Source organism: Neospora caninum, chromosome VIIa (assembly GCF_000208865.1).
Source record: "Neospora caninum Liverpool complete genome, chromosome VIIa".
NCBI classification, from domain to species: Eukaryota; Apicomplexa; class Conoidasida; order Eucoccidiorida; family Sarcocystidae; genus Neospora; species Neospora caninum.
The window spans coordinates 3,713,937-3,727,691 of NC_018393.1; the positions used below are offsets into that span (position 1 = coordinate 3,713,937).

Sequence of the window (13,755 nt, forward strand, 5' to 3'; positions counted from 1 at the left end):
GGGGGGGGACAGCTGACAAGTGGAGTCTGGGAAAGAGTGGCAAACGTTAGGCACGCGAGCGTCTCTTGTTTCTCGCAGAGACGTGCCCGAGGACGTGTGAACCGTGACGCGAGTGGAGCTTTGTGGAGAGGCAGGGACGTGTCAGAAGGCGACAGAGGCGATAAGCGAGAATGCTCAGTTCTTATATTCCCAACACACCTCAGGGTGTCTGTACGCCTCAAAGTGTCTATACACCTCAGAGTGCGTGTGCAGATAGGCTGTTTACCCTCAGAGGAGTGTTTTGTCAACGAGTGAGACTCTTCCAAACAAACGGGTTCCCGACAGCGCAGTCTGATTCGTTTCGTCCTGCAGCCGATCCCTACGAGTTTCTCGAGCAGTTCGCTTTCGTGTAGCAGCAAATAGGGCAAGAAACGAAGCGTCACGTTCGTGGAGCCTCTGTCTCATCACTTGCCGTGTGCACGACCTCCGCAGAAACCTCGCTCTTCACACGTTTTATTAGGCAAGAGGAGAGTTTAGGATCCTGCCTGGGATGGGCTGTTCGGACCCTTTCCAGTCCCCCTCCGCAGAGATGAAGTCGGTGTTCTCATGAGCATCGTCAGAAAAGACAGACACTCGGCCGTGAGACTCGTCGCGGTTGCTTGAGAGATGTTCTGCCGGCGCGACTCTCGGAGCGCGATTTTCTTTTCTCGAGAGATCGCAGCTGCACAGTGCATGCGCGAGGTTGTTCGCGCTTTTCTTCTCCCTTTTGTGAGCCCCGTGCATGCTCCCAGACAGAGGGGGCTGAAGAGACAGGAGAATATGCGGAAGGAAGTAGGAAAAACGCGAAAAATCCAGCGACGATTCGGTGAAGTCTCGAACTTCTCCTCTTCCCAAGGAGACAGAAGAAGAGGCCGCACATGCCGAAGGGTATATCTCGGGACACAAGCAGTGGGCAGTGTGCAACTTGTGCCGTCAGGAAATCGCCGCTCTTTGCTTCTCCCGTCAGAGATCTCTTTCTCTCTCGCGTGTCGTATTTTTCCTCTTTTTCTCCCTCTCGCGTATTCGACTCCGTTCTTCTTTCCGTCTGCTGTCTCTTCGTCTTCCTCGTGCCGTATTCGCCTTCTCTGCAGTCGTTTTCTGCTCTGGGCGGAGCAAATCCTGTGGCGTTGCTCGTCCCCTTTTGTCTTCATTTTCCCTAGCTCTCTCTGTCCTTCGCGGCAGAAAGAAAACGGAGTTTGCTTCTTCTCTCCCTCGAAATACCTCTCGATGGTTCCCCCCTCCCCCGCTGCGGGCGCGTTCTCTTGTCTTTCCGTCGCTCCTGTCGGCTTCCTCTTTCTCGAAGATAATCTTATCTCTGTTCACTCGTCGCGCCATCCCCTCGCTCGTTTTTCTTCTTGTCGGGACCGATCTTCGTTTCTTTTCGATATCTTTCTCTCGCGCTGCCGGTCTCCGCCGCTCTTCTTTCCCCGATTTTCGCTCGCTTTTGCTCAGAAAAATGGATATCTATAGAGGCCGTTTTCGGCCTCGCCTGTCTGCTTCCTCCGCGCTCGCGTCTTCTGTTTTCTGCGCCGCCGACTGCAACCTTTCGCCAGAAATCTCGTCCCCACGCTTCTCCACGGCGCAAGAAGAGAGGCGAGTGATGCCTCCTTCGGGTCCAGAGCGCGACGCCCCTGTCTCCAGGAAAGAGGGAAACAACCTCTGGACGGAATTCTTCAAAAGCTGCTGCTTTAAAGTGCCTCTCAAAGTCGTCGGGTGTATGTACACTTTCTGCCTCGTAGGCGGATGTGTCATCGGAGCCCGACTTCAACTCCTGGGACCAACTGACGGTACGGAAGCTTCTCTCTCTTTTCTTGCCTCTCGCGTGGCTGCCGCATCGATCTTTTCTTCCCCTCTCCTCGTCGTCCTCGTGTTTTTGAATCGTTTTTTTGCTCCTCTTTTGCTCACTGATTGGCCGTATCTCTTCTTCTCTTTGTCCCTGTTCAGCTGTCTTGCCTGCCTTCCTTTCTCTCCTCTTCTTCCTCCTCGCTGTTTGCGCCCGCACTCTTCTTCTCACGTGTAAGTTCTAAGGAAAATCGCGGAAAGAAAAGAACATCGGGAGGCGGAGGAGGCGCACGCACGTGAGAGAGCGGGACAGGGCGAAGCGCAGAGAGCAGAGAAGAAGGTTCAGGAGAGACGGAAGAAAGCAAGGAAAGGAAGAGATGAGGAAGGAGCGAAAAAAGGACAGAGCAAAATGAGAAAAGGGGAAGAAGACCGTGCAGAGGAAAAGACGGTGTGTGGAGGGTGCGGAAGTTGAGACTTCGACTAGGTGACAGCAGTCGCAGATAGCGTGGTCGTGGAACGTTTCGGTTCGTCTCGTTGACGTCTCATTTCTTCACCTCTTTTTCTCCAACACCTTTTTCGTCTCCTTTTCTTACTCGTTTTTCTCGTCTCTTCAGCTCCCAGTGAAGCCGTGAAAGCAGTCTCAGAGAGTCCTGCACTGGGGCTGGGGCCTTTCTCGTCTCCGCGTCTCCTTCTTCTTCTCCTCGCGGGATTCCTCCATCTCGGCGCAGCTGCGTTCGCGCTCTCTCCGCTCCGCGCCACGCTCTACGAAGAATCTCGCAGTCTTCTGCATGCATTTCTGGTTCTTTTTGCGTGCGCCACGGTGTAAGTCTCCGGGGAAAGAGCAACGAGCAGTAGCCTCCTCGCAGAAGGACAAGTCACCGAACCGAGATCCGGAAGCGCTCGCCCGCTTGTTCTGACTCTACGTCTCAGGAGTTGGTGAACGGACTCTGGGAAGCTTTGCCGTCTCTGTCTTTTTTCTATCCAGGAGAGAAAGCCTTTCGGGGCTACCCTTTAACCTCGCCAGTTGCTTTGTCTTTCTTGTCTTGCTCTCCTCGCCACTGTCTCTCAGGTTTCTTCATCTCTATCGCCACGTCGCCCAGTGTCGCTTCCAGCTGCTGCTTTGTCCGTCGAAACCGGGTCCGGCCCCGATTTTGCTGCGCCCCGTTGTGCGCCTGGCATGTGTCGAGACGCTCGCGGGTTTTCTTCTTGCTCTGCCTTTGTTTCTTCTGCTTCTTCCTGCTTTCTCGCTCTTTAGCTCCTTCCCCTCTTCGCTCTTTGCGTCGCCTGCGGCCTTAGCGCCCGACTCGGAGGAAGGCTCTGCCTTCTCCGTCTCCTTCGCACTGTCGCGGCCTCTGTCCTTCCTCGTTTCCTTCGCCCTCGCGCTCCTCCCTCGCCCGGCCTTCTCCCTCGACGGCGTTTGCGTCTGGGGCCTCTCCCTCGGCGCGACTTCTCTCGTCCTCTCTCTCCTTCTCCTCCTCTTCAACATCCACGGCGAACTCCAGCAACAGGCGCGCGCTTCCGATTGCCCCTCTGTCGCCTCGTTCCTCGGCTGTCTCTCTGTCCCCTCCCTCGCGCCTCTCCCTCTCGTCTCCTCCTCTGTCGCCTCTGCTGTCTCTCGGCCTGCCTCTTTGTTCTCTTCTCTCTCGGCGGCTGCTCTCTCTGGAAATCCTCCGGCGTGGGACCGCGCGCCTGTCTCCGAGCCTGCGGCGCGGGTGCTGGCCTTCGCCCCCCCAGACGCGGGGCGCGTCTTTGACGAGCAGGTGAGAGAGAGCGGAGAAACCAGCGTGCCTCACGGCCAGGAGAGAAGAAGTGTCTCTCCCCGGGGTTTCCCTTCCATTTCTCAAAAAAACACGGCGAAGCGAGGGAGGACTCGCCCAGCTCGCAGAGAGAAAAGGAACGGCCACCGACTGTCTGCAGATTCAGAACGAACAGCGCAAGCGCAAACGTTTTTGAAACGGAACAGGCAGAGCCACAAAACACGGGACAACGGTGAAGCCAAACTCTAAAACTGCTCAGAGGAGCCTCCAAAAGGCAAACGAAATCTGCCAGCGAGACAGGCATGCATGCGTGAAAAAGAGGCCTTTCCAATGGTGTCGAAGGGGTGTGAAGAAACTGTGGGGCCGCCTAGCCGTCCCAAGACGCCGCGATTTCCTTCCTGCTTCCGCCTCGCGTGTGAAGTCGATCTTTCTACCTCTCCGCGTTCCTGTTTTCCGTTTCTGTCTCTCCAGTGTCTCCTCCTTCGCTGGCTGTACGACTGCGCGGAATCCCTCCAGAGCGCGATCGGGTTTGACGCGTCGTCTTCCGCCTTGCCTCCCTATGCGCCGTTTCGCCCCCGCCCAAGCCTCCTGCTCTCGCGGTTGCCTTGCGACTCCTCGCTCTGGGGCGTCTGCCCCGTCTGCGCACCCGGGGGTCTCGACCGTGGAACCGCAGGCCCTGCCGCCGCGACCGCGCTGGGCTCCACGGGCTCCTGGGGCGCCTTGGAGACAGGGCGTCGCGTCGGCGGAGCGTGGCAGCTCCTGGCGCTGCTTCAAGACCCCAACTCGAGTGTTCAGGTGAGGTCCTGAAGAAGCAGGAAAGGCGGCACTTTCTTTCTTGGGAGAACCCCGCGTCGAGAGGATTCACGATGTTTTTCTTCTTCGCTCGATCGGACGTGTCTCTGCAGCGCGAAAAGCTTCCACTCGTTCCGGCGCTCGTCGAGTTCTTCGCCGAGTGCGCAGACGACTTTCCGCTGCTTCCGCCTCATCCTCAGGCGTCGCTGATGTGCCCGTGCGGCACCTGCGAAAAGAGCGGAGGCGCGGCGAAGTGGGCAGAGGCGCGCAGGCGAGCGAAGAAAACCAAGTGGGGCGAAGAAGGAAAAGAAATCTTCCTCTTCACCAGACGCGAAGCAGCCGTCCTCGTTGCCCAGCAAATGCTCCAGGCAGGAATCTTTGGGACCGCAACGCAGCCGAACCTCGTAAGACGCATAACCACAAACCACATGTGTGTACAGGGAATACATCTGCACGTACATATATATACATATATACAGTTAGGCGTATATATATATATATATATATGTACGCGTGTACATGCGTGTATTTGTTTGTAGTTGTTTGTATCTATGATTGTGAGAGAGAGACACCAGCCATCGGAGCGTCTCTAGTCACCGGCATGCACGCCGTAGATGGACAGATGGCTGTGGAGATGGACACACGTTCACACGAATGTTCTGGTGGGTCTATCTCCTCAATCGATATCTTGTTTCTCTACAAACAGACCAAACATGTCCACGTTCAAAAACAAGGAACTCTACACTCTGTAAAAGGCGTTTCCATATGGCTGTGCGTGTCGTATACATGAGTGCACATCTTTGCATATATATATACATATATATATATGTATATATTTATATATATGGATCTGAGTGTGGTTTTCTCAAGTTGCGTGTCTCTCGTTTTCCGTGTGTTGCGCAGCTCTTCACGCTGTACGGGAATCTGGTTCATGGTGCGACGACGCATTTCGTCCGTCTTCTCCGCACCTTTCAGCAGCTGTGCGTCGCGGCCTCTCGCGGTGCTTCCAGCGGCTCTGCAGGCGCGCCGGTGTCTTCCGAGAGACGGCCGAGTCCGGGGCGCGCTGCAGCCTCTTGCGAGGCTTCCGCTGGAAAGACGCGAAATGCGTCTGCGCTGTGGAGGAAACTCGAACCGTTTGTGCCGCCGATCCTCTTCGCCTTTGTCGAGAGGCGGCGCGCAGCTGATGCTGCCGCGCCCCGTGCCGAGGGGAGAGACTCCGCCGCCAGAGACGACGCATGCGAAACCCGCGACAACCCCTCGGCGCGCAGTCGCCGCTCCCGTCTGTCGGAGGCCGAAGACGCCCGGGAAGGCGACGACCGGAAGCCGCGTTCGTTCGTGTCGCGTCTCGCTTGCCTCTGGGAGAGAGCGAGGAGTTCCACGGGCGAGGGAAGCCGCGCATGCCTCAGCTTCTTCGGCCCTGAGGAGACAGGCAGCGGCGCGAAGGATTTGTGGAGAAAGGCGGAGATGGAATGTTCGGTGATGATCAATTTCGTTGCATGCGCCGTCGAAGGCTTCGCCTTGTGGCTGTGCGTCGCCGCTGCCGTCGCAGAACGCCTCGAAGAGCCGAGCCAGGAGAACGACGCAGACGCGCAAGTCCCGACCGGTGAGAAAAGAAACGGGCGCGCGAGTCCGAGAAAACGGTAACCGATGGGGTGTCTTTATCAATGTGTCCGCGTGTCTTGGTGTTTTTACAGATGCACTGCAATGGATGCCAAAGTGTGTGTGAAGAACAGAGGGACAACAGCAGGGACGTAGATCCCCTGGGTAGATCGACACGAGTGGGAGTTTCCCGCGATATGTTTTTCTGTCGGCCCAAGGTCTTGAGTTGTTTTCGGCTTATTTTTTCCAGGCTCTTCCCATCCACACGTCAGCGCGGTCGCCCGCGACGCCGCTGCCGGCCTCGTTCTCACTTCCGTGAGTCTCTTCACCGTTATTCTCTGTCTTCTCTTTCTCCTTCCCTCCTCGGTCTTTTCCCTTGGTTCTTCCCTCACTCCCGTGCTTCTCTTTCTCCTTTGTCGCGTTCGCGTCCCGGTTCGGGGTCTGGAGGCGCGTGTGTGCAAGTCTGTTGCAAGTCGTTTTCGCTGCAGACTGCGAGAGACAGGGAAGAACTTGGAGCGAATCTGGGAGAGTCGTTTGAGTTCCTCTCTCCCTTTCTTTTCGCGCTTCAAAAGCAAGAGCGGGATGCGCGCTCTGTGGGCGCTTTTGCTCAACAGAGGGCGCCTGCGAGGCCAGATGGGGAACGCTGCCCGCGTGTGCTGCTCCAAGGCGAAAGCACCCTTGTCGCAGAAATGCGGATCCTGTTTTCTGTAGCCTTCAGGAGAGGCGAAGGGGACCTGTCGGCGCGGTCGTCTGTGAACCTGGATGCTCTGCATGCAGCGTTTGTTTTCAGTTGGAAATCCTTCATCAACAACAGCTACTGCGGCGCTTCGCAGTTTCCGTCGGAGGCCGCGGGGGCCTCGCGCACTTTTCGCTGTCTCCGGAGCTCCGCTGTGCCATGGACGAACTCGACAACAGTGGGTCAAATCACGCGAAAGACACGAATCTGGAAAAGCGCTACACGTCGTCTTCTGCGATCCAAATTATACATCTATGTACATGTATATCTACATGTATATTTGAATAGAGTCATGGACAAAAATGTGCATCTGAATCAATCTACATTTGGAATTACAAATATAACAAATATATATATATATATATTTATATTATATATATATATATACAGGCATGTGCATGCATACATATTCATATAGGAAGGTGCATAATGCTAAGCATGGATGCTTGTAAAGAGATAAAAACACAGATATGTAGGCATTCGTCTGGATGTATGTAGCCATGCATGCAATTTGATGTGTATAGATGAAATGCTCTGAAGGAACAGGCTTTTGAAACCCGGTGTGAAACCGTCAAGAGTCAGAAAACCAGATTTCGGTTCCGCGAAGTAGAAAGGTTTTTTTTTTCTTTTTTTGCAGGAGTGCGCCAGGCCGTGCTGCTAATGCGCGATCGCGACGCTTTGAGGCTCCAGGCTCTCGCCGTCGGTCTTGGCCCCGCGGCTTCTCTGTCGCCTCTCACGCAAGCTGAGCTACGAAAGCTCCTGGCTCAATAAATGAGACTCGCTGACAAAAGACACAACCCTAGTCTATACAGGCATCCGTATATACGGACTATTTATACTTACATGTGTGCATGTATAAAGCTATATAAAGCTATATATAGACATGTATGTACAGGAGTGTATACGAATTCCCTGGCATTTGGTATTAGAGATGTCTGTGTGTGCCGTCTTCGTCTGACGCGTGAGACGTTTTTTCGACTCCGACATGACAGCCAGGCGAGATGGAACAAAGGCAAGGAATCGGACGACCGAATGCAAAGGAAAAAGCGATTTCCCCTCTGCCCCCTTCAGTTGTCTTCCTCATCTTCCTTGGGCACTCGGATCCTGGCTGATCTTTCGTGTCTTATCTGTTTTCCCGCGTCTTCTCTTTTCGCTTACTTTCTCGGGTTTCTGTCGTGGGGCAGACAAGGCGGTGACAACTCTTTTAGCACAAAGAGAAACGGTTTCCTTCCTCGACCGGCGCAATGAAGGATTCGAACTCGCGCAAGGCGGGGGCCAAGTGCAGTGTCTTTTGGCGTGGGAAGAAACTCAATTTTTAATGCTTCTTGTCTTCCAGCTGCGGAAGAACCGTTTTCTCTACTCGACCCTTCGTCTCGTATCTCCCGGCTCGCCTCTATCTCCATTAATCTGTCGCTCTGTCTCGTTCTCTCTGTGTGTTTCCCTGTCTGTCCCTCCGTCTCCTTCTCTCCTCTCTCTCTCTGGTTCGCCTCAATTTAGAGGTCCGCCGCGCATGCGTTTCGAAAATTGTGACAAACTTTGAGTGGTGGGACGGCGCGTTCAGCGGAAGCTAGCCGCCACAGGATGGGGCAGAGACAGGACGCAGACCGGAAGAGATGGCGCAATTGACCAAACCCGCCACAGAAAAAGGCGCACACCAAACTAGCGCAGATGTGTCTTCGTTCCCAGCCTCCCAAGCTCAGCAAAGGCTAAGAAGATGCACAGAAAACCGAATCCATGAGAGACGCAAAACCCCCGGAATCGCCTCAGGCAGCTCCAGACACCGCAGAGCCTGCCGAGGCAGGTGACCCGTGACGTGCACGTTTTTCTCCCGTTACGGCGAGTGCATGGACACAACTAGATGTTGAACGCTAGCAAATACACAAGATGCTTCTGAAGTATATCTAAATGCTAGAGTGATAACCTCTCTGTCGTCCCGCCGAGCACCTGGCGCGGGACACATCGGCTGTCTTTCCTGATTCTTTTTCTTCACGACGCAGTCCCGCCGTTACCCTCGCTGCTCCGCCTTCTCGCCCGTGTAACCTCGGCGTCAGACCTCTCGTGCGCCTTTTTTGGGTTCTTCCGCTTCGCTGTCTTTGCGTCCACAGAAGTCGACTTCAAAGTGCAGGCCGCCCTCCAGCGGGAGGTCTCGGAAGTTTCTGGCTGTGCGTCCCCACGGTCTCTTGCGGAGGAATTCGGGTGCGGGCGCCTTGAGGAGACGGGAGACTGTGGGGAGCTCGTAGTGACGCAGGTAGGAAACTCCCACGACGTAGTTCTTGGGTCGGCGGTAGAGACTCCGGTACGGCGGCGCGCGGACGCCGACAGAGCAGCCCGTAGGGCAGGAGGCGACGTACGCGGGTTCCACGACTGGCGTGTACTGGTAGCGAGGCTGCGTGCGCTGCAGCGCCCAGCGCGGATCCGAGATGAGCATCCCCCAGCGGTGGTCCAGCGGATCTGAAAGTCGAAGCACACGCGGGGCGGCACAGAAAGTGGAGAGAAGACGAAGCCGCAGAGAGCGAGAACGGGAAGCTCCTCTTTCACGAGAGGCGAAAAAGGGTTCGACAAGGAAGACGGGAGGGCGGCACTGGAAATAGAGCGACGAGGCCCGACACGATCCCCACGCGCGACTGAAAACGGGGGAAATCTGCGACGCAAACAAACAAAAATCACGTTACGGAGTCGCGGTGCGTTTTTTTCGTTTCAAGAGAGAGAAACAAGCCCGAAGACTTGGCGCCTCACCTAGGTCGTTGTCCGATTCGGAGTCAAGGACTTCATCGAGCCAAATCTCTCCGTTGATGTCTCCAAACCCCTCGGCTGTGAGGGTAGGCTCTGCGTCGGCTTCTGCCTCATCGAGTAAAAGGTGAGCTGCGAACTGTTTGCAGTCGTCTTCGATGTCGATTTGTCGCAACTTCGGTCTGCCGCCTTCTCTTTTTTGCGTGTGTATCTCTTCTCTCTCTGCCGTCTCTCCGTCCTGGTTCGCGTTCCCGAGTTTCTCCACGGCGCCGCGCGCTCCCGGTCCCTCGCTGTCCGCCCTTCTCGCCGCTTCGATGCGGGGGCTGGGTGCTGAGTCGCTGCGAGCGTCTCTGCCGCCGTCGCTCGCTTCGCCCCGGAACGCAAATCCGCTTACGGGACTCTGTTGCTCGGCATCGCCAGCATCCTCGCCGGCGACACTCTCGCCCGTCTCCTCCGGGGAGGCCTGCTGGGAAGAGCCCGGAGGCGAAACCCCAAAAGGCTGCGGGACATGGGGGCGCGGAAACAGACGCTGGGGAGGCTGCGAAGAGCCGGAAGCGTCGGTTTTCGCTCCGCCTGTGCCAAGCTGCTTGGAAACCAGAGATTTCTTCGGAATCGTCGCCTCGCGGGAAGGCGGCGCCAAGGACGGAGACAGCTCCACGTGGCGGGAACTTGCGGCAGAATCTGGGCGCGGTTCTGCCTTCGCCTTGAGAGGCATCCGAAGCGAGACTGGAACGGGGAAACGGTCCTTTAGCGTCGGCTTCAGAGGCACTTTGCTTTTGCTCTCTGGCAGTCCCCCTAACTTAGGAGGCCGCGGGAAAAGAACAGGCGACTTGTCGAGCGTCGACTTCAAAGGCGGCACACGGGGAAGCGTTTTCTTCTCGACTTCCTGGCCAGGAGGCCGGGGTTCTTCGCTCTCGGGTTCAAGCTTCGAGTCCGGCCCTCCAGAAGGAGACGCGACGTCTGTTTCTTCGGGTTCGGAGATGTCTTGCGCTGCGCCTTCCGTCTTGGGCAAAGGGAGAGTGTGGACCTTCGCCTTGACTCCCACGTGCGGCAGTTTCTTCGGGGGCACCAGCAAAGCGAACTTCTTCCGTTGGGGGAGCGGTTGGGCGAGCTTCGGCGGCGGCAGCGGAGCGGCGAGGCTCTTTGCCGCGTTCTGCGACGGAGCCTGCAGCTGACTGAGGAGATCAGACATCTCTGCGTCGAGGTCGCGCGTAAACGCCTCGTTGTCTTCGTCCTCGGAAGAGGAGAGAGACAACGGATCGCTTTCCATCGAAGAGACGCCGGCGTCCATTTCGCCAGCTTGCGTGGCGTGGAGGGAGACGCACCCGCAAACACAGTAGCTAATTGAAGCAGAAATGCATGCGCATCTAGGTGAACGTTTCTTTGCGTGCGGGCCCTCACGAGGGAGGGAGGGAGGGGGGGAGGGATGTCTGGGCGACTCTCTGCCACAGCGGCGCGCAGAAGGCGAGGCGCGACGGACAAAGCAAAGAGAAGCAACTTGTGGCCGCTGGCGGGGAAAGACGGGGCTCGGAAGAGACGAAAGCGAGAGAGAAAAGGCAAGGCCGGGGAGAGAGCAGAAGAGGAGGACAGGTGCCGCCCTCGAGGGAGAGATCCGTGGACGCAGGACGCAGTCGAGACGAGGAGGAGGGAACGCGCCGAGGGGTTTTCGTGACCCGAGAGGCTGTTTGCGCGTTTGAGTGGACAAATGCAGACTGCGGTTCCACACGCGCGAAGCAGAAAGGACGAAAGACAGGCGGGGGGAAGAAAGAGGGGGAAACACGGGCTTTAGCGGAGTCCCGTGTCCTGAACGCGGTGAAGAGCGCCAACAAAAAGCCGCGAGGGGCTATATATATATATATATATATATATATATATATATATGCTGGCCTACGCAGAGAGTGTCGGTCCGGCGTGTTTTTCCCCGAAGAACGACGGAAACGAAAAAAGTGGACTGAAAGCGAAGAAAACGCGGGCTGATTCGAGGGGCAGACAAACTGACGGCCACGGCGAGAGAGAGAGAATGCTTAAAATGGCTGAACGCGAGGAAGACGCCAGTTGAGTGCGTTCCGCGAAGAAAAGCCGAGAACGCGTGAACTCCTCTGCGCTCCGTCCCCGCATCAGAAAAAGTGCTAGGCCGCGCGTCTAGCAGGACATCCGCTCGTGCGAAAGAGAACAAAGTGAAAAGGCAAGCAAAGATAGCCAGAAATGCTACCAATGCGATTCAGCAAGACAAAGAGAGCCGCCCGGCAGCAAGCTGCCACGTCTAAACGCCGCATCGCTAGCTCGCGTGTGACGGAGAATCTGAGCGCGTCGATTTTGCGGGGAAAACGCACAGCAAAAGAGGCGACACAGTGGAATGGAGAAGGCAACGAAAAGGAAGAAAGTAAAGAAGGAAAATGCGAAAATCGTCCCGTCTGAAGACTTCGGCCAACTCGCCCTCGGGCGCCTTGGTTTCGCCACTGCCAGACGTGCGTCGTTTTCCGTCGATTGTCTTTCAGCTAGCTTTGCCGTTCTGTCTTTCGAGGAAACGGTCGAAAAGGTGATTGTTATGTTTTAAGAGCACTTCAGGCTCGAAGACATCTTTTGCCTTTGGTGTACGAGGGCCTTCGTGGAGATTTCGCCTGTAGTGTCGGTCGCGACGCCGGGAGATTTTTCACGGCTTTTGGCCTGCCCCGAGGCGTTAGACACTTTCCAATACGGATGCAGAGGAAAACGCACTTTAGTGAGGCACGTCTGGACTCTTTCAAAGAAACAAAGCGATTAGAGCCAGCGCAGACGGTCTGACAAACGCGTCGCGCCTTCTTGGCACCAAGTAGAGCCCGGTACTGCGACCGACACAGCTCTTGTGTCGCGTCGTCGGCTGTGTGGACGTGAGAGGAGCTTCAAACGGGATGAAAGGCGACTGTGTGTCACGCATGAGATTTAGGCGTATGTGTGGGAGTTGATTCTGTAACCAAGCCAAGTGGTGGCCCTACGATGGACAGGCACGGCGCAACGACGCAGCCGATGACCCCCACAAAAAACAGCGCAGACGTTTCCCCATGCATATGCATGTCAATATGTATGCGCGAGAATGAAGCCGTGGATAGTCAATTGAAGCGCTCTGCGAAATCCCCAAAAAAAGGCGGGCAGACGTGTGTATAGATGTTTACGTTTCGATGGGTGTCCGGGGGAGCGGACGGGGGACCCGAGAGGCTTCACAGTGCATTAGTGGCGTACAGCTGCTGGAACGGAAGTCAGACCACTGTTCAAGCACAGACCGTCAAAGAGTGAGTACGCAAGAGGAAAGCTAGGGCATTTTCGTTGTCAGCGATGCGCGGCAAAACCGTACTCTCTCGCGGGCCAGGCACAATCGAGGAAATGCTTCCAGTCACCTCGCTCAGCGCAGAACTCTCGATGACTCTCTTTCTCGCAAGTCCTCAAAGGGGCGAGGGAAAGCCCAAGCCTTTTCCTTCCTTGTTTTGTCTCTCTTTTCAGGAGGGGCGAGGAGCCGACAGAGCTCCGAAAGCTCTCTAGGGTTTTGTCTTTTGAAGTTCAGAGATGACGGGTATGCGTCCGGCTCTCTGCTCTCAATCCATGCATCTTGTGTCAGCGAGAAGTTGGAAGTCGAATGATGTGTGAGGCATCACCACACCGGCGCGAGACTGGTCGGGGCGCGGAACTACGCTCGAGATTGAGAGGGACCTGAAAGGAGAACTGGGATTTTGGGGACTGGACGAAGCCAAGGGAGTCCTCTGGAGAGAGCCCACTGGGCATCAGGCGCCTCTGCCTGAGCTCTGAAGTTCTGTTTGCCTAGTTCCCACTTTTCAACAATACAGATAGGGACGCCACGCAAAAAACACAAGACCGCTGGGAACCCGTTCCGGTCTGACCCAGGTGGAGTCTGTTAAAGTGCACTTGTCGCGTTTTCTGAGACTTTTTTTCCTAGAGCAAACCGTGAAAGAGCCAGGGTGAAAAGCTGGAGTGTGTCAGTGGCGTAAATGTCCGCGTTTGGGGGGAAAACGCGCCACCAGACAACGAACTTTACGGCTCGCTTTCCGTAGATTCGAGCCGAACGCGAGACATGAGGCGAGATCGATCCCAGAGATGCCTTGCGGAGAGACGTCTCGCAAAATTCGGTTGGCCAAAGCAGGAGACGGCAGCAGCGAACCGGAAGTGTTTTTCTGAAGAAGCGTTTTTGTTTTGGCTCTTTTGTTTCGTGTGAAGGCGGCAGGCTCCTCTTCTCCAGAAAAGAAAGAAACTGAAACGAGCGGATCTTCCACTGTGCCGAATGCCCACCTCGAGCGCCGTCTGTGTCTCTACCCAAACTGCGCCACTGAAAGGGTGTTTTTTCCAATTGTT

At 55.9% G+C, this 13,755-nt stretch overlaps 2 protein-coding genes across 2 annotated transcripts; one reads left to right on the forward strand and one right to left on the reverse strand.

The window, feature by feature from the left end:
* Window positions 1-1,618: 1,618 nt before the first annotated feature.
* On the forward strand, window positions 1,619-7,455 carry NCLIV_023560 (conserved hypothetical protein; the record flags this gene model as incomplete). The annotated part of the gene is made up of 10 exons (XM_003882551.1): window positions 1,619-1,805; window positions 1,963-2,034; window positions 2,439-2,622; window positions 3,056-3,560; window positions 4,029-4,352; window positions 4,463-4,753; window positions 5,253-5,952; window positions 6,199-6,263; window positions 6,739-6,862; window positions 7,322-7,455. The coding sequence occupies 10 exons, from the start codon at window positions 1,619-1,621 to the stop codon at window positions 7,453-7,455; spliced, it is 2,586 nt and encodes an 861-aa protein (XP_003882600.1).
* A 1,276-nt stretch (window positions 7,456-8,731) lies between these two features.
* Window positions 8,732-10,705, reverse strand: NCLIV_023570 (conserved hypothetical protein; the record flags this gene model as incomplete). Its single annotated transcript, XM_003882552.1, has 2 exons — window positions 8,732-9,135; window positions 9,421-10,705. 2 exons carry the CDS (start codon window positions 10,703-10,705, stop codon window positions 8,732-8,734), a joined length of 1,689 nt encoding a protein of 562 aa, XP_003882601.1.
* Between the last annotated feature and the right edge of the window lie 3,050 nt (window positions 10,706-13,755).